At 49.6% G+C, this 19,963-nt stretch overlaps 1 protein-coding gene across 1 annotated transcript in view; it reads left to right on the top strand.

Moving 5' to 3' along the window:
• ZNF516 (zinc finger protein 516) overlaps window positions 1-11,382 on the top strand; it is a gene marked incomplete at both ends in the record, with an annotated part of 52,200 nt that extends 40,818 nt beyond the window's left edge. Inside the window, 3 exons of the mRNA XM_080714428.1 lie at window positions 3,681-3,785; window positions 4,538-4,605; window positions 11,323-11,382. Coding sequence (XP_080570554.1) covers window positions 3,681-3,785; window positions 4,538-4,605; window positions 11,323-11,382 — 233 coding nt within the window. The remainder of the gene's footprint in view (window positions 1-3,680; window positions 3,786-4,537; window positions 4,606-11,322) is intronic.
• Window positions 11,383-19,963: the final 8,581 nt, after the last annotated feature.

Consider the following 19,963-nt stretch of genomic DNA (forward strand, 5'->3'; position numbering starts at 1 on the left):
CGCCACCATGCCCTGAGATCCACGGTCCCCGGCCTCACAAGAACTCAACCTAAAACCCTAAGAAAATACATCATCTTTTCCTGAAGTTGCATGGTCAGACGTTTGGATTATAGCTTCAAGAATGCTGACTGAACATTCACCGAGTGTGTCAGTTCCTTGTGGGTCTCCCCACCGCTCTGATACAGTGGCTGTGTATCTCCTGGCTGGTGGCACCTGCAGATCTAGAGGCCAGAGCTTCTCTTCACAGGGCACTGATTAAACACGTGACCGTCGCAGCATCTGGCAGTTAGGGAGGCCAGAGTGCACAGGCCAGTCATTACTAAGGACAGAGGCACCTGCTGTATGCGTGGCCTGGCCCTGGGGGCCATGGTGGTCCTGCCAGCGGGCAGATCTCTGTGAGTAGAGAAAGACGTGATTCCCAAGGACACTGCCTTTGACTCTGAAGTAATAAGAAGGCCATTTCTCAGACTGCACAAGGGTCGGCCCAGGTGACACTTCTGTTGGAATGTGTTGTCTGGAGAGCCCAGTGGACATGGAGGACAGTGACCATCAGTGTCTCCTAGGGGCTGGAGAGAATAAAAAGCACTGCATTTTCTGTGATCTGTCCACAGTGTGACCCCACGCCTGTACACACAGGAATGCAACATAAGTGGCTTACTAATACACTAGTCACAAAATAATAAATTATCTGTGTCTCTGGATTTGTGGTCTGTTTCTAGTAATATAGATATTAGAGAATTTGAAGATACTAGAATAACTAGATAAAATGACATATGACATCCTTTTTGTTTCTTGTGATACTAGGGATTGAGCTCAGAGGCATTCTACCTCCGAACTAGACCCCCAGCTCTATTTTTCTTTTTGTTTTAAAATAATGTATTGCCAGGTTGCCGAGACTCTTAAATTGCCGAGGTTGGCCTCGAACCTGCGATCCTCATATCTCAGCTTCCCACGTACTAGGATTACAAATGTGCGCTACCACACCTGGCTGAGGTCCTTCTTGCTGAATCTTAAAAACATCATTATGCCAAGTGGGCATTGCATCCTTTGGTGATGGTGAGGTTCACATCCTGAGCAACTCCGTACTGTGTGTGGAGACACTTTCTCACGTCTTTCTCCTCTAGATGGCATGTTCCAGCATAATAAAGTGAAGCTCTGTGAGGCGCCTGTGCCCCGCTGGGGTGCCCAGGCCCTTTTCTTTCACTTCTAAGGCCACTTTCCATCCACACCTGTTTCTAGGTCAGCACATTCCAACTGTTTGCTCACCAGGTAGTCTTCAATTCAAATGAAGTTTATAACCTTTCTTGATGAGCTCAGAATTTTGGAGTATCCTGAGCATGATCTTACTGACCATAAAGGACAATATAAAGGAAGAGAAAGTGATATTTTAAGAGGCATAGGAAACCAGTGTGTGTGTGTGTGTGTGTGTGTGTGTGTGTGTGTGTGTGTGTGTATGTGTGCGCGCACACACACACACACGCATATGCATGCACATACACAAAGGAAATAAGAGTGGGTGAGCAGTAGAAATGCCGTGAATTTTCTGTTGGGAATACCCAGTTAAAGTAGTAGGAAGAGAATAGGCATGGCGCATGGCTTAGTTTGGGATGTTGTCAAACACAAATGTGGTTCACCATCATCGTCTCATCACTTTTTACTTCTCCTCCTCCTCCTCCATCATCATGTCCCCCCATCATCAGCATCATCAACGTCTTCGTCCTCATCATCGGCATCAGTTGGGTGGTGTACAGGCACAGCTGGGTTTCCACACTCAGTGGCCCCAGATCACACAGGGGAGAGCCTGGCCAGGGATCCTTTCCCGAGGTGCTCAGCTGGTGAAGCTCAGCGGGGAGCCAGAGCTGTTTGTAGACTAGAATCTCAGATTCGACTAGGAGGACGGGAAGCGACTCCTGAGAGACTGGCGGGCGCTGCCGGCGGCAGGGGGTTCCACTTTAAGCGTGCAGAGCCAGCGCGCCCTGCCCGTTGGGCTCGCGGCCAGGGCGAGTTCACAAGCCTTTCCTCCGCTCCCGCTGCTGGGTTGAGTTTTAGTTCTCGGGTGGGGCTGTCGCTCGATAGAGCACTTGTCTAGCACGTTCAAGACCCTAGGACTGAATCCCAGCACCTAAAACCAAAGGCTCTGTCCCGTGTCTTTTGGATACTTACCAGCTGTGTGGTTTGCGCATTTCCTCCTGTTCCACAGGCTGTCTTTTACGCCCTTGTTAACCTTGGCTTATTTTCTAAGCTTTCTAGTTTGTGCAGTCCCTTTTGCTGTTGTCGCTGGTGCTTTTGGGGTCATAATGCAAAAAATGATTGCCTGCACCAAAAGCTGGAGGCAGAGGACACAGGAAGCAGCAGTGTCCCAGGGCTTTCGGGGCATCCAAAGTCATTCTCCTGGAGTTGCCATCACACGCTGCCCCGAGCGGAGCACCTGTCCACGTGGCCAGTGTCTGCCCACTTACGGGAGACGTGGTACTTACATTTTTCCTTTTTTGTGTTTCCTGAACAAGAACCCAGGTGCTTGGTGAGCAAGTTCTCACAGGTCTCTAAGACTCTGCTTCATGGTCAGTCACATAAGAGACAAGCAGATCTGCCACCTCTTCTGCACTGTCCCTCTACACGAGATCGGTCATGTCACAAGGTCTTCTGCTGCTCAGATCTGCAGGGTCTCTCTGGAAGAGCAGGATGGAGGGAACTTCCTTCTCATGTTGCCCACGGAGTCTTTCTCGCTGTCCTCAGCCTGCACCTCATGTATTCAGATGTCAGACTTTAGACTTTAATGCTCAGCTAAATGAAACGTCCTCATTTTAGAATCAAATTGTTGCCGTGGGCGTAACTTTTCTCTAGTTAACGTTTCTGTTGGTTTCCCTGAGCGCGTCTCATTGCCATTGTCTTGACAGAGGCAGGCAGGCCCAGGGAGCTTCCCGTGGTGCTACCGTTACAGGAAGTTACAGGAAGAGGAGGCTGTGTTCTTTTTGTCAGTGAGAAGAGCAGGAGGTAGTAAAGGTGTACGGACAGATAGCAAACACCCTTGGGTCCCTCTCTTCATCAGTGTGAGTCCTCTTGGACCAGAAGGAAGCTCGTAGCTCAGGGCTTGGTCTGCCGCAGCAGAGTGACAACCCAGTTTTGAAAAGTGGGGTCTGGCCTGCGGTTGCCAGGCCTGCCGCCTGTCCCTGGCCTGACGGTCCCTGCTGCCCCTCTCTGCTGGAGGCAGACGGGTCAGAGGGTCAGAGGAGGGATGGCTGCTGCTGCCTGGCTCCCGCCGCACCTGTCTCCTGGGATGGCAGCCCGGGGCATGGTGGGCTCTGGTCCCGCTCACTTCCTGTTACCCGTGCACCTCGTCTCCGTCACACAGTGTCACTGATCTACTACTTGATGGAGCTGGGTGAGGACTGAGCCGCGTGTCCAGCTGCTCTGAGCCCCACACCTGCCCACGGCAACCACACAGCCAGTGGCACCTCCCCATCCCCACCCTGCTGCAGAAGCGGGTTTTAATTCCCCGTAATTTATGCACCCTCCAGTACTGAGCATGCCTGGCCTGTCAGCTAAGCCAAGATGAAGGCTGACAGTTGTCACCAGGGCCTGGAGGTGGCCTTCCACGCTGACACACCAGACAGACTAACTCTGTTTGCCTCTCCCTCCCTTTTCTCCTCTCCTCCTGCCTCCATGCCACGCCGCCACAGGGACACTCCGGACACAGGCTCGCCCAGGAGACTTCGTGTGCGTCGAGTGTGGGAAGAGCTTCCACCAGCCTAGCCTCCTCAGGGCCCACATGCGGGCACACACAGGTACCGTGGCCAGTTCAACGGGGGCCCCGCCAGCCCTCGGGCTGTCTGTTGGTGGACACATGTAGAGTTCTGCCGTCAGCCAGGGCGACCCCAGCCACCTCTGGGAGAGAACCACGCTTCTCTGTTCTGCACCTGAATTTTTTTTGGCATCCGAGTACTGTGTGGTTTAATTTGAGATAAGCCTGTTGCAGTGGCCCCACTTTAATTAGAATCGAGAAATGAATATGCTAATGAATTATAGTGCCACTGGCACAGATGGAAATCAGAGGGCCCTTGTGGCCCAGTGCACGGCTCAGCCTGCGCCCTCGTGGGTTTGGCTGCACTCTGGCTGGTCCCAGGCCCCAGTGAAGACCTGACCGGTGCAGACCATGTGTCAAGACAGGGCAGGAGCATTGGAGAGCCTGGGGGCCACGCGCTCTTCATCAGAAGTGTGAAGGGTACACACGGCAGCCAGCCTGATGTGAAGTGACATGGGCCCAGTGGCAAGTGACGCAGGAAGAGGGTCCCTCACGTACACCCTGATAATTAACGTTGTCAGTGACTGCCTTCGCCAGCAGAGGCTCTGAATTAAAAAGGGCAGTGGCCCCAGGCAGCCATTACCATGGTCTCTTACTGTAAGTGTTACGGTAAATTGGTACTTTCCGGCCACAGGCGCTGGTGTCTTTTTGTGGAAGTGTTTAATCTGTAATGGACTCTCTAATGTGCACACTCTGGCAGCTCGCGGTCCTCTAACAGACCCCTTGTTCCCGCAGTGGTGTTTGAATGTGACGGGCCCCGAGGCTCCGAAGTTCACACGGCCTCCACGGATACCCCCAAACAAGTAAGTCCACAAGTAATTGGGTGCTCGGGTTTCGTGTGGTGGCTGGTAGGACTGGCGCGGGATGTTCACCACTAAAGCACCGAGTCTGGTTTTACCAAATGCCTGGTCACTTGGCATTGTCTGGACTTGGGACCTGTGCGCGTGTGCACATCCGAGCCATCTTGGCTGCAGACGCTGGGACACCCTGTGCCTGCTGGTGGTGTCGGGGGTAACGGGATTGGAAGAGACTGCTTCTGCCTGAAGGCACTAGAACTCATGCCTTTCTCCCTCAAGATGTTTTGGGTCTAAATTTGCTTGACAGTAAGCTCTATTTAGCCTTCTTTAAGGTCAGTTTTGTGTTCTGCTACGATCAAGGCCTCAGGTTCCGTGTGGTGCTCCGGGGCTGTGTCTTTTCAGTCTTCCCGTGGCCAGTGTGCCGGCAAGGAGTGGCGCCTGAGAAACCCAGAACGTGCGGTGTGGCTGTTGTGTATCATCACCTGTGCAAGCTTTCACACTGAGCTATTTCCTGTGCACAAAATCTGCAGAGCCCTTGTCCTGCTGGGTCCACAGCGCCCTCACAGGTGCCATGCCCTCCTGCACGTGGCTTCGGCCCTCTTCTGCCCCCGTCCCTCCTGTCTCGTCTTCTCGAGAGCACATACCTTCTCGGCAGGACAATCTAGCCTATTGTCCCAGAAGGTTAGGTGATCTCAGACTTTTCCTTCCGCAGCAAAGTGTCCCCAAGTCCTGAGCCCTATCTGGGTGGTAGAATCAAGTTAGCTTGCCCTGCCCCCAACAAACCCTGTGTCTGCTGCCACTGCAGCTCAGGACTGGGGGTTGTTTTGTTCTGTCTGTTAAAAGTTTCATGAAGCATTGACAAGATACTTGCCATTTATGATGAGATTCTTAGTACGTGGCTTCTCTTAAAAAAAGACCCATTTCTGAAACAAAAGGTGCTATATTTTGTGATGTTATAACAATTTATGAAATAAATACAAGTTCCCGCTGAATAATGAATTTCAAGTGCAGGTGACCTCAACATGAATTAGGTAGCACTGTCCTTATCATTAATGAAACCCATTTGCCCCAGAAGAGCCTCTGGGACCCACTTTGGTCCTCCTGTCCTACTTGGAGAACTACATATCGGAGTCATACCTGGAAGAAGCCCAAAGGTCTCCTGCTCACACGGCATCCTGTTAAATTCACTGGCGACTGGCCTATCTGCCATTCATTCATTCATTCATTAACTTATTTATTTATTGTGGCTGGGGTGGAACCCAGGGCCTTGCACAGGCTGGGCCAACTCGGCCCCCGACCTGACTTGTGATAAGTATGTGTGACAGACAGGGCCAGAAAGCACCAGGCGCATCGTGGCTGATGCAGGAGATTCCTCAGGCGAAATCTCAGTGACGTGTTAAATCTGCCTAAGCTGCTCAAATGCTCCCCTCCCGGGGAGAAGCAGGAGATCACGAGATCGAACCACTCACATTGTAGTCTTGATTACTTTTATTTATGGTTGGGAATGCTGGGAATTATTTTTTAATTTTTATTTTATATTTATTTTATTTTGGTGGTACTGGGGTTCCTGGAAACCCTTCTACCTCTGGGCTACACTCCCAGACCTATTTTTATATTTTTTAATTTTTTTAATTTTTGGGGGGGGGGTACTGGAGGTGGAACCCAGAGGCTTTCTACCTCTGGGCTATACCCCCAGACCTATTTTTATATTTTATTTGGAAATAGGGTCTCACTAAGTTGCTGAGAGCCTCACTAAGTAACTGAGACTGGCTTTGAACCTGTGCGATCCTTCTGTCTCAGCCTCCCAAGAGTGGGGATTCCAGGCGTGTGCCACCACACCCGACTTTATATTTTTTTAAATTTGGAAACAGGGTCTCCTAAGCCAGCGTGGCTGGCTTCGAACCTGCGCAATCCTCCTGTCTCCGCCTCCCAAGCGCAGGTATCACAAGCGTGTGCCACCACGCCCGGCTGGGAATGCTGGGAATGAATAATTTTTTTTCATCCTGAATTCGAGGGACAAAGGGTGTGTTCATACTGTTGTCTCTGTAAGCTGGCTCATCACTGCCTCGCGTCCAGTTCCCAGTAGTTTAGAGCTATCAGCTTGGTGGTGTGGATCCGGGCCCCGCATCTGCAGCGGGGGCTCTGGGTGCGAGACCCCGGAGGATCAGTGTTCTTCCCATTTGAGCCCGGGCAGCGGCCTTGTCGAGGCTCGGTGAGCACGCCTCATGGTAGCAGCTCTGTGGCTTAGCTCTGTATTTGAGGTCATGGCTTGTCCTGTTCCCTTTGTCTTCCTTACCTTGAAAATAGCTTTCTTGATTTATACCTGAACAGTCTGGGTCTTTAAGGAAACTCCATGTGCGCCCATCTGTTTTAGAACTGTGCCTGTTTTACGTTGTTATTGGTGCATTATAATCTCATACCATGATGCAGTTCACGTGGTGGTGCTATACCTTTAAGAACCCCCAGGGAGATTTGTCAGCGAGAATAATTGGAAAACACATCAGTAATAGGTAGAGCTTTACTGTCAGGGCTCTTTTTTTTTTTACCCTGTAGTTTATTTATAAAATCACAGTTTCAGTGTTAAATTAGGATACCTTATAAATTTCAAGGACTTATTTTGTAGTTATTTAGGTCTCGAATGTCTTCATTATGCTTATCAGCGATGTTCTTTTTTGTGTTTAGAGTGCTTTGCTACCATTAGCTAATTAATATTTAAATCAGATTCTTCCCTGTGGGTATTAGAGGCTGCAGATCACTGGCTTTCTCTGGATCAAGCAACGCTGCGTGTTCATGCAGAAGTCATTTGATGTGACGCTGAGAAGTTGCTGGGCTTTGATACATAGACATAATAGATGCTAAACTATCTGAGACGATGTTTGGAGATCCAGGTTTACGGCCACCATTTATTCTCTCATTACTCATGCTCCCTAGTACCCACTACGTGCCAGGTCCTTGCAGGACACTGGGTGGGGACAGGAGGAACATGTCCCCTGCTTCTGTGGCTGGTATGCTCCAGAACTGGTGGCTCAGACAAGGAAACAGGTACAGCCTCTTGACATAACTAGGACCCGAAGTCCCAAATCAGGCATCAGGAAGACCATTGGGGTGGAGGGGTGGATATGCTTGGAAGAAAGTCCAGCACATGGAATCACCTAGAAGTAGACAAGTGTGTTTTGTTGGAGGTGGCACGTACCAATGAAAGTATAAAAAAGGCACAGTTCTAAAATATATTAATGAACACCGAGTTTCGGCATGGCTGAAGAAGGGCACTGGAACGGTGGGCTGAAGGGTCACAAAGGTCTGGGGTGACAGTATGGGCATGGGTCTCCATGGTGAGGCATGAAAACCTCATCCTCAAGGCAAGTGGGGCCTTTCAGAGAGGTGGCCTCTGCAGATCCCACCTTGAGACAGGATTTGTGGAGACTCCAGGCACGTGGCTGAGCAGGTCTTGGGGCCTTTGGGTATGATCCCGGGGAGACACAGGGTGATCCCAGCTGAGGCAGGGCTGGAGAACAGAGAACGGGGGATTGGAGAGTTGTTTGGGAGGAGGGAGGTGTGGGGCTGGATGTGGGATGAGAAATGGAAGGGATTGAATTGAGTCAAGGTTCTGGCTTGAGGCAGAATGAAAATATTACCATTTTCTCTAAGTATAATATAGTATTTAAGTATGAGCTATTGGGTGAGCCTGGCCACCTGTTGGGGGAGCTTAGGGGCATTGGATGTGGTATGCAGGTCGAAGTGTCCAGCATCCTGCCATGTGTCTTCCCCAAGCCTCATTTGTGGGCTGCCCATCGCTGCAAGGCCAAGGTTTTCTTGGTGTGGCCTGAGGCATTCAGGTCTCTTTGTGTATAAGTCATCCATCCACACCCATCACTGTACTCATGTCCACTTGCCTTATAAAGAAAAAGGGAAAAAACCAGACCTCGTTGAGTTGCAGAAGTCAACACCCATCCCTGGAGCAGGGAGCTGCCTTAAAGACAGACAGTATTTCTTTCAGTGTTACTGAAAAATCCCTCCACGCACAGCAGTGAAGAAGAAAAGCCAAATTCTCTCAAAGCTCACCTCCTGTTTGCTGGCCACTGTTTTTCTTGTAGGAGGAGAAAGCAGCCTGTGTGTGGTCAGAATATCACAATGGGTCCACTTAATGCCAGCATTTCTGGGGCTCTTTCCTGGCATGTTTTGTTCATTTAAAAAAGCCCGGTAGGGCTGCTTTATTGAATAATAACATAGTGGCCCCAGTGAATCAATAATTTAAAATGGCTCTTAAAAAATGAGGCATGGAACATACCCCTTCAGTTATAAAAGGGAAGCAGGAGCCAGCCTGCACATCAGGATTTAGACACATTTTAGCAACCTTGTTGTGTGGTTTGTCCAGGCTTCAAAGTCCTTAAGTGGTTTTCAAACCTTTCTGAGCCCTGCAGCTTAAATATCCAGCCTGTTGATGAGGAGGCCATCTTAGGTCACCGGTGTGGGCCCAGCCAGCACTCTGCCCAGGGCAAGTCCAGGTTTTCTGGACCAAGGCGGTGGTGGGCGGATGTTTCTGCGGGCTGCAGCCTGTGGTGTGTAGATGCTCACAGGTCTGTGTCTTTATGAGTCAGCCATTTTCTCCTGCATTAGAGCAGAGGCTACTTTCTTTCATGAATGTGTCTAGAACAGGGTCCTATTGACAATGGCATCTGTTACCCAGTGTGTCATCCCTGGGCACAAGAGTAGAACATCTTTCTACGCTAACTGCAAACAATTCACCAGCTACTTCAGGACATATTTGATTACTTCCCTTGTTCCGTTTCGTTTCCTAACTTTCAGCATTGCTGCATTCCGACGTGTCTCTATCCTGCACTCGCCCCAAGCCCGCATCAGGCTTCACTGAGTATCTTCCTGACCCCTTTCTATGTCAGTTGGTAGGAGTCATGAATGCGGGACTAGCTTTAAATAGGAGTTTTCTGACACTGGTAACTAAAGGGGGGCAGTTAATTCACGTCAGTTAGGCCCGTTCCTTACTGTGGGACAGTTCACATTTCAAGAGGTTGGTTTCACTTCTTCAAGCTGTTAGCTGAAGCCAGGCCTGCACCTGAGAGGCGGAGATGGGAGGATCACAGGCCAATGCCAGCTTCGGAAACTTAGCGAGACTCAGCAACTCAATGGGACCCTGTTTCCAAGTTAAAAAATAAAAAGGACTCAGAGGTATAGAATGCCCCTAGGTTCAATCACCAGCATCGATAATAATAAAATACTTTAGCTGAAAGTTTAAGGTTAATCTCACCACGTTGGCTTTTGCCCTCAGATGGCAAACACCTTGCTCACAGGGGTGACGCTTCTGATGCCTCAGATGGCGCTTGGGAGCCCGAGCTGCAGGCTCCTGCTCACTCCTGCTTCTCCCCAGCGGACCCTCACTTTAGAATGCCACTGTTGTTTTTCCAGCTTGGCAATTATTTATGGAAATTGGCAAAAGAGCCCTCACGTTCCGACAGGCTGCACGAGGACTGTGCTTTTCTTCTCACTCATGTGCCCCTGTTCAGCTGTGCTCCGCACTGCCTTTCACCTGGAGGTTGCGCTGTGCTGCAGAAGTGTATGTTTCCAGTCTTTCCCTCTCTTCTTGCCATCTGTAATCTTTTCTCCAGAGCCAATTCAGACAGTGTTATTTGCTGTACATACACGTGAAACAGAGAAGTCTTACGATTCTTTCTAAGGCATTGGACGTTGGTTTCCTACAGTTGCCTCTCTGGAAGGTAGAAGGGAAATGTAAAATATTTCATGTTCATAGAAAATGAGCTACTGCTGCCGGGCACGCTTGTAATCCCCGCGCTTGGGAGGCGGAGACAGGAGGATCGCACAGGTTCAAAGCCAGCTTTAGCTACTTAGTGAGGCTCTCAGCAACTTAGTGAGACCCTGTTTCCAAATAAAATTAAAAAAAAAAGAGCTACTGCTGAAGTCAGAGGATCTCTGTGTACTTGGCTGTTTTGCTCCTGTTTGTGTGTGTGTGTGTGGGGGGGTCAGGGGTATTATACCTCCAAGCTACTACCCCAGACTGATTTTATTTATTTATTTTTTATTTGGAAACAGGATCTTTATAAGTTGCTGATGGTCTCAGTAAGTTGCTGAGGCTGGCTTTGAACCTGTGGTCCTTCTGTCTCAGCCTCTCAGTTACTGGTAGCCTAGGCATGCGCCAATGCACCTGGCTCTGTGTTGCTCTTGAACGTCTGTTTCTGTTGCTGGGTCTTGGCAGAAAAGTCGTACTGAGGAGCCATGTCCCAGTCAGCATTCCTGCAGCCAAAAGCTAAAGACCTGGCCATGTAACTTAGAGGAAGGGGTTTTATTTTCTTAAGGTTTCGGGTCCAGTCCCTATGAGGCCGGGGAACGCAGATCTCAGGGCATGGTGGCGGGAGGTGTCAAGAGGGATATAGCACGTGGGCTGTGCTCCTCACATCATGGAGGCCGGAAGCAAGAGAGAGCGAGCAGAGGGAGGAGGAGCCACACATAATCCCCCAGACTGCCTGCGCCCCAGGGCTCACCTCCAGCCACACCCTGCAGGACTGACTACTGGGTACAACCCAGGTCAGTCCATTAGAATGGATTACCCACTGCTGGGATTCCAACCCTCATGGCTCAATTATACCAACTCCAAACACCAATTTCTGAACTCTCCCAGGGCCATTCTACAAGTAACCTAACAAGCTAGAAGGCAGAGCTGAGCATTTCTCTTGTCTTCTTTCTCTTCCGCAGGGGGGAGACCATGCTAATACAGGGACCGTGCAAACAGTGCCCCTCAGGAAGGGAACCTAGAGATGCCTGCAGCGCCCTGTGCACCCCATGACGGCCGTGGGCAGTGTTCCCACGGACGCACTGGCAGCCTCCCAGCAGTGACCATGATCGCCTCGAGGAGGAAGAGCCGAAGTCTCCCGACAAGACACCTCAAATGCTGAAGCCACTGTGCCGGAGCGGAGACTGCGTGGGTACCTCTGCTCTCCTCCTTAGACTTAGGAACGGCGAAGATGCTAAGCTTAGAATTCCGTGTAGATCTCGCACACGCGTATATGTGCTTATCGACCATAGCCCGTGTTTTCTTATAACAAGCAGCGGTACTGGCAGGCACCGTGGGAGCTCAAGGCATCAGAATCATTCAAGACGAGTTTGAGACACTGGAAAAAATACTCAAAGATACTTGTGTGTGTTGGACGGAGCAGAGAAGCTGTGCGCCTTCGGAGGAGTCTCTGAATGAATGCTCAGAAGGACTGTCGCAATGGTGTCAGGGTGGAGGTGGTGGCCAGGTGGATGAAGTATTGATACTACTGCCTCTCCGTGTCTTAGAGGGTATTTAAAACAGTAACCGAGAGAGAGGAAGGAGGTGGTGTCCAGGTGCTGTGGAAGTGGGGCATGGCGGATGGGGTGATGCCAGGACCTAGTTACTCAGAGGTTCGAGCGCATCACCCTCAGAAGCCACTTGCGTCTCCTGCTTTGCCTCACCCTTCCCAGCATGCGTGCTAAGTCCCTCCAGGGAAATGTCTGTGGGCGAGCGAGCTGGCGGAACACTAAGCCGGGCAGACTTCTCTGCTTATTCTCAGGACCTTTTTGTAACAGGGCTACATTATGCAAACTGCTCACAAAGGAAGACTGCAGGTCTTAACACATTACTTAGCCACTGAATCCTCCCAATTCTGGTCTGGTTGGTAATGGCAGAAGGATCTCTGAGCAGCTCTGGGGTCCTGACCACTAGGGTGCTGATGCTCTGGAACCTCCTGCTCCCCTCCCCCATCCCGATCTTTCCCTGTGCCACCCAGCAAGTAGGTGTCTTCTCTCCCTGGGCCCAGTGACCTCTTCAGGGCGAGGAGCTTCGTCACAGACGTGGGGTCAGCAGGCCCGTGGGCGGGGATGGCTTTATATACCTCTTCCGCAGTAACACAGTGCGAGTTTTCGTGGCGGGGTTAAGGCCCGAGGTAAAGGGCCTTAAACCACGCAATGTACGCAACTTAAATTGTATTTCACAATATAAGAGATTTTCTTTCCCTGTTGCTGTGACACCATGTGTGATGGCAATATCTCTGAGAGTTTCAGATTTTTGCACATATGATTTTATGCATTATCAGAAGTTACTGCTGCCTTGAATGGAAATGTTCTGTGAAATTTTTTGCAAAAGCTTTACTAGTTTTTTTTTTTAATTGTGAAATTTTGTAAAGGCAGGAAATGGATTAAAATGAGCATGCTAAATATATTTTTCAGAAAAAGCAATAATTTTACATGTACAGAAATTATCCTAACCTTTAATACTGGTGAGAGAGACAGTTTACTTAATACAGTAATGGATTAGTACAGTTTTTGTAGAAAAATGGGCTTCTGATACAAAGACTTGTTGAAACACACACACACACACACACACACACACACACACACACCCTGACGTGTGGTTTTTCTGTTCTAATGATTTGTTGGGTTATATTATTATTATTGTTATTATTGTTATTATTTTATTGTTATTGTTAGTTGATGTTTGGTTCTGGATTCTACTTGTTCCTGAGTTTAAATTACTTGACAGTTCAGGTGACTGCGACATTTGCAGACAATGCAATGTAACTGCTAGCTTATATATATATATATATATATTATATTATTTTTTTTACTTACTTTCCTCATATTCTTACACCAGGCACGATGGGAACCATCTGCCGCGCTGGCGTGCCGAGGTGCGTCCGTGCAGGGGCCGCTCTGGTGTGGGTTGTCTATGAGGTTGCCTTGAAGCAGAGTGGTAGTGGTGTGGTCCTCTGACCACCTAAGAAATCAGAAATCCTTTCTGTCGATTTGTGTCGGATCATTTCCCCAAGGTGATCATTTCTGCGTTCTTCCGGCTTTCTGTTTTCTCAGCTGAAAGTCAACAGGTGACCGTGTGGGACGTGCAGGGACGAGGGGTCGATCCTGTTTGTTCTGTGTTCTAGTTATTAAAAGACATTCTGTGCCCAAAGCGCCACGGAGGTATCGTCTGCGTTCTTAACTGTTTCAGAAGCGGCACGGAGAAGCGCAGCGTCTTTCTGTAACCCCTTCCCAGTTGGTTTGGTGGGGAGAGAGGGGCACACTGGGGTCCCCGAGGCACGATGCATCTCGAAACCTGGCACCCGGGAGACAGCTCACGTAGTGATGCACTGTACCAAGTGCAGAAATAAGGTTTTCACGGGGCCGCAGACACCGGGCCCGAGACCGCGCCCGCCCAGGCTGGCTCCTGGCTTCCACTGATCTTCTGTGCTGTATGGGTTTGTCAGTCCGTTTACGTCAGTTCGACCAGTAATATTTAATATGATTAGTGTTTTCTTATTTATTTAGCCAGTATGTTTTGATGCGCTTTTCTTTCAAATGATCATATCCTGCTTCTTCATGCCACCCTCTGACTGTTACAGGCCTCCTACTACCTCTGCCCGCGGCGGCCTCCGGGGTCCCGGCAGGAGTTCTACAGTGTTGAGTCTGATGCCACTTAGACAGGAAAGGGCTCCTTGTGCGCCCTCAGCCGCCCTTGCTTCTGCTGCCTCCTGCACCTGCTAGCTCTACCCCGCCACCTCCCACCTGCTGCTCCTCTTCCCCCGCCCCGCCCTGCCCACAGCCCTTCCTCACTTTCCAATTCAAATAATACACAAATAACGAGCTTCTAAAAATCTTTCAGGATATTCACTCACAGACCTTAATTCAAAGAATGCACATTCAAATCCCTTGAAAAAGTGGTTGTTAATTTTCTTCTCTGGGAAATCCCCTGCGATCCCCACCCACATTTCTGCCTGGTTCCTGGGAAGTCTTCTCGCTGTCTTAAGAGGACACTTTACTCTGTCAACACAAGACACGTTTTCAAGCCAAGTGGATCCCCCCCCCCCTTTGGAGTTCTAAAAGGCATTAAATGTTTTAAGAGGGTTCCCCACTATTTACTTATTTATTTATTTTTAAACCAAGAAATACACTGGTTTTGTGAAAATAAGGTGCTCCGGGAAATAGCAGGTGGGAGCCACCCGTGGTCACTCTGCGTTGAAGGAGAGCTGACCTGTCGGGCTGAGGGCGTGGCCGCTGCACACCTCTCACTGGGGCGTGTCCCCTCCTCTCTGCAAGGCGTGGTATGCTAGGGTCAACAGCCTCTCGCTCCTGTAGGATGTAGGATGCAGCCTTGGGCACGGCAGCCAGCAAGTCCCATCTCTCTGGTGCCTCTTGGGATGGTGGCTCTGGTCTCCTGTTCTTTAAACAAGGAGAGCTGGTGTAGTTTATGGGGTGTCTTTCAGATCAAAGAAAGTGGGTGCAGTTCCCAGTCTGCGTAGAAGACAGCACCTCCTGAGCCGTATAGCCAGAAACTCTCTACTGGTATTTCTTCCTTGAACAAGACCCCCACCCACAGGCACACTGAGAGGTTCCAATCTTGGAGACAGAAGAAGGAAGGCCTGCGCTTGGAAGCGTCCCTGCCTCTTACACCAGTGTCTAAAGTAATGTGTTGCTTTACTGCTTTTAACTTTGGTGACTTCTGATTGCAGAACACTCTATTCTCTGAGAAAACAAAGAAAACAGAAATGACAGGTGATGGATGAGCCCAGCAAGAAATCCTTTGTCTGCCGTGATTGACAGGAGTTGTAGAGACCTATGATGTGCTTATAGGGAGTGGCCCGCCATGGCCACCCGCCAAGGGAAACGTCCACTCCTCCTCAATTCCGCTCATTTTACTTGGAAGCAGTAAAATGCAAAAGACCATAGAATTTGTATTTCCTTTTTTTAAAAAAATACAGTTTATAACATTATATTTTGTACTCTTTATATTAGAATTTGTAACTAGATTGATGTATTTAACTCTATTTCTGGAAAAAAAAGTAATTCAGTGTTTCAGTTGTGTGATAAAAATATTTAGATAAAACATATTCTATTGGAATTTGAAATAAATAAAATCATCTTGGAGTTCTTGAGATTCGTTAGACATCTCCCCCTATTTCAGAAGGTGGCTTAAATCATCTGACAGCCGTCTTGATCTGTGGTTGTTTGTGTTGGCTGAGCATAAACCAAAGTGTTATGGTTCTGTATTTACATAAGCGTGATAGTTTCCGTATGATTTCCAAGTTAAGTCATTTGTAAAGAGGCCAAAATGGCCAGGGTGTTTTTCTCCAAGCTGTGGACTCCAGGATATACACAATTTTTTTTTTTTTTTTTTTTTTTTGTGGTACTGGGGGTGGAACCCAGAGGCTTTCTACCTCCGGAGGTAGAAAGCTATACTCCCAGACCTTTTTTATATTTTATTTGGAAACAGGGTCTCAATAAGCTGCTGAAAGCCTCACTAAGTAGCTGATGCTGGCTTCGAACCCGTGCGATCCTCCCGTCTCAGCCTCCCAAGCGTGGGGATTACAAGCATGCGCCACCACGCCCAGCTCAGGATGTACACACTTTTTATTAAGGGAAGCTGGTCTTTTTCTTTCTTTCCCATAGCACACTCTTTTTACCCCCACTGAATGCACATGGTATTCAAAGGCTTACATCATGGCCACGCAGGCTGTGTAGGAATGGATGGGAGAGGAATTCCGAGTTGGTCACTCCCAAAGGGTGAAATCACTGTACCAATAACTGTATGTGGGAGGCTGGTGCTGTGGTTTGCTGAATAGCAAGAGCAAGTTTTAGGGCCATCGGATGCAGTCACAGTTCTAACCCAAAAAGATGTGATTTAAAGTTAAAAGACACCCATGTCTCTGGACAGAAAGAGGAAGGAAGGAGGTAAGTACTGAAACATGATTTTGTACCTGTGCGAGGGCAGAAAACAAGGCAGAGGGCGCTGTGCCTGGCTACCATGCAGTTTCTAGCTGGCAGTAGGGAATTCCTCTTTTAGGTTACGAGTATTTTCAATTTTATTTTTATTTTATATATATTATATGTTATTTTTATTATATATAAATGTTATTTTTATTTTTTATGTATTTTACATATATAAAATGTTATTTTTATTTTACATATAAACTTTTTATATATGTAATTTTTATTTTATTTGCAGTATGGAGGATGGAACCCAGGGGCATCCTACCTCCAAGCTACACGCCCAGCCCTATTTTTAATTTTTTGTTTTAAAATAGGGTCGCATTGAGTTGCAAAGGGCCTCACTAAGTAGCTGAGGCTGTCGGTAAACCACGGTCCTCCTGTCTCAGCCTCCCGAATGCTGGGATCACAAGCGTGTGCTATCAAGCCCGGCTTCAATTTTACCTTTTTAAAAAGGTCAATATTATTCAAGGGCCTATCAACAAGACCGGGAGAAGTGAGGCGCACCGGCGTTTGCTTGCGCGGCAGGCTCTTGCAGTACCTGTGTTCCTCCCCGCTGCCCGCTGCCCGCTGCCCAAGGCCGCAGGATGGCTTCAGGGAAGGGGAGTCCTGCAGCCAGCTGGGCACACGGCGAGGATGCGCCCTTCTGTTCGATTTCCATTATGGGGAAAGGTAGAGTAGCGAGACACATTATCCCGAGCTGTGGTCTCCTTCCGCCCTGGCTGCTCTACACACCTCGGCCCGGGGATCTCTGAGCAGCAGCCGGGACTCTGGCGATCAAGAGGCCGGCGGACCCCGTGTCTGGTGGGCTGCTCTCTGCTTCGCAGGTGCCACCTTCTGCCACATCCCGGGGCCGGGCCCCCACCAGCCTCTTCCCGAGGGCACTAAGGGCCTCCTCGCCGCCCCAAAGCCCCACCTCCTACAGCAGCACGGTGGGCAGGGACCAACTCCGAAGCTGCCTTCGGGGATGCACAGCCGGGGCGAGTGCTCTCTCCCTCACCGGAAGACCATAGGAGGTCCTATCGCAAGCCCGTTAGTCTGGCGCACCGAGAACCTCACAGTAAACCCTTACCTCGGATGCCCACAGCTCCGACTTGAGGGGCCAGGGGCTCCCCGCAACCGCTAGTGTTCTAGGCAGTGCAGCAGGGCTCACGAGACACCCTGCTCCCGGACTCTGGTTCCGCTGTGTCCTCAGGGCATGCCGGATTCCTTCTGGAAAACACTCTTGGGGCAGCTTGGTGAGCCAGTTTCTAGCACAGGCCTACTGGCGTTGAGATGAGGTGGAGTGGGTCTAAGGAAGGCTCACAGAAGCGGGGCAAGCGGTGGGGAACCGTCTAGAGCCTTACCTGGGGCCTTGGGCTGGTGCCTGCGGGACACTCGCGCATGCACATTGGGCAGGAGCTTGGTGCATACGCACTGGGCACAGGCTGGGTGTCAGGCGCACTGGTCCTAAGCTTCGTGCATGCGCACTGGGCATAAACTAGGAGTCAGGTGCACTGGACACAGGCTCGGTGCTTGCGCGCTGGGCACAGGCTTGGGCCAGGGCAGCCCTCAGACGTGACAGACCCCACAACCCTGCTTGCTGTTCATTTTTGAAGAATACAAAATTATAATCCTTGCCCAGAAAAACACGCACATCGCTGCTCATCAAAAGATTATAGGTGGGCGGCATGCTTGTAATCCCCGCGCTTGGGAGGCGGAGACAGGAGGATCGCGCAGGTTCGAAGCCATTCGTGCTGGCTTAAGAGACCCTGTTTCCAAATAAAAAATATAAAATAAGCCTGGGAGTGTAGACCGGAGATGGGAGTGCTTCCAGGAACCCCAGTACCACCAAAAATAAATAGATAAATAGATAAATAAATAACACAAAGAAAAACATTACAGGCTTCTTTAAAATGGTGGAAATTGTGAAGAAAGTTTTTGACATCACGATTTGCCTAACATATGGCCTGCCGTGTACTAAGCACGGTGTTAAGAGCCAGTGCGCAAGGAGCCTGTGTTTGGGCCTCACAGGAGGGGGAACGAGGGCCTAAAGCAGAGGGCATCAAAGCCTCAGGGAGGCAGGGTCCTTTTAAGGACGTAGGGGGAGAGATGTCAGGACCCAGTCAAGCCACTCGCCCCGGTCATGCAGACCTCCTCCCAGCTCATGCATGGCCATCAGGCCCTTCAGCAACCTTGACAAAGACACCAACCCCCAGACCACCGCGACCTCGAGGCGTCCACACCAGCCATAAACCACGGAATGTTTTGTTCCCTAGCCAGAGAATGTTCCAGTCGGCTTCCCTCACAACCTCCATCTGTGTGTGACTATGAGTTGACTTGTCCCTATACTGCCCTAAAAAAAAAAAACAAAAAACAAAAAAAACTATACAATTCAATAATCAGGGTGCTGAAGTCTATTCAGACCCTGTCCTACCTTACCCATCACGTATGTCCTGTGGATCCTGGGTCTACCTTGGGCCTATTCCACCACCTCCACAAACCTCTCGCTGTGGCACCAGCAGCAGGCGACACCCACAGGAAACTTTTTCCAAATACACTTCTCGGTGCATTACAGTCTCGGGTCATGACGTGAATCATGCTGGCAGTGACGTCCGTGCTCAGCACTTGGTGCCCCGGCTGCCTCCCGTCCCCGTCTTTCTCATACGGACCGGGGTTGACCTTGGGATTTTCATATGTGTACACACAGCGGAGGATAGCAACCCCGCCAATGAACTTCACTCGTCTTCCCTTACTGTTGGAAGAATTTGATCATTCTGATCGGGGTAGTTACTTGGAATTCAGACAGGATTCCTGAGTTGACGTGGATAATCCCTAAGGACATCTGGGCATGGGAAACAGGTGACGTGGATTTCTGGAAGAAGTCCAAGGGAATGGAAAGTACATCATTACCTTAGGGAGTCCCCGCCCCTCAGGTCGCCTCATCTGCTCACCTGTGGTTCCTCCTCCTTCCTCCAGGGTCCCTCCTAGAACCCATTTTCTCCCTGGCTTCCACACATTAGGAAGAGCATCTGATTTCTTACTTTTTGTGACTGACTAATCTCACTTAGCATAATGTCCTCCAGTTCCGTCCATTCATAAACATGTCAAAGTCAAGCACTAAGCCAACCATGAGGAGGAGGGAGAGGGGAGGGGATGGGGTGTGACTAGGGGAAGGGCTCACTGGGTGATGTGTGCGTGTGTGCCTCCACCATCTTTTACTCCATTAAGATGTATGACTACAGTGCACCAATAAAAATTTTTAAAAAAGAAACGAGGAAGTAGCCCATCTGCACTTAAAGCATCTGTAAGCCGGTTGTGGCGGTGCACACTTGTAATTTCAGTTCTTGGGAGGCTGGGACAGGAGGATCACAGGATCGTGGCCAGCCTCAGCAACTTAGTGAGTCCCTCCACACTTAGTGAGACCCTTTTTCCAAATGAAATAAAATAAAATTGGGCTGGGGTATAGCTCAAAAGTAAAATGCCCCTGGGTACACTCCCCAGTACCCCTTCACATATACATGAGAGGAAGAAAGAAAGAAAGAAAGAAAGGAAGAGAAAGATTTATGAATTGTCAAGTCTGATGGGAAAGGCACTGGGAGGTTGCCAGTTATCCCTGATGGCATTAACTCAGAGCGGG

The sequence above is a fragment of the Muscardinus avellanarius genome (assembly GCF_963383645.1).
Source record: "Muscardinus avellanarius genome assembly, chromosome: 17".
Taxonomy (NCBI): Eukaryota; Metazoa; Chordata; class Mammalia; order Rodentia; family Gliridae; genus Muscardinus; species Muscardinus avellanarius.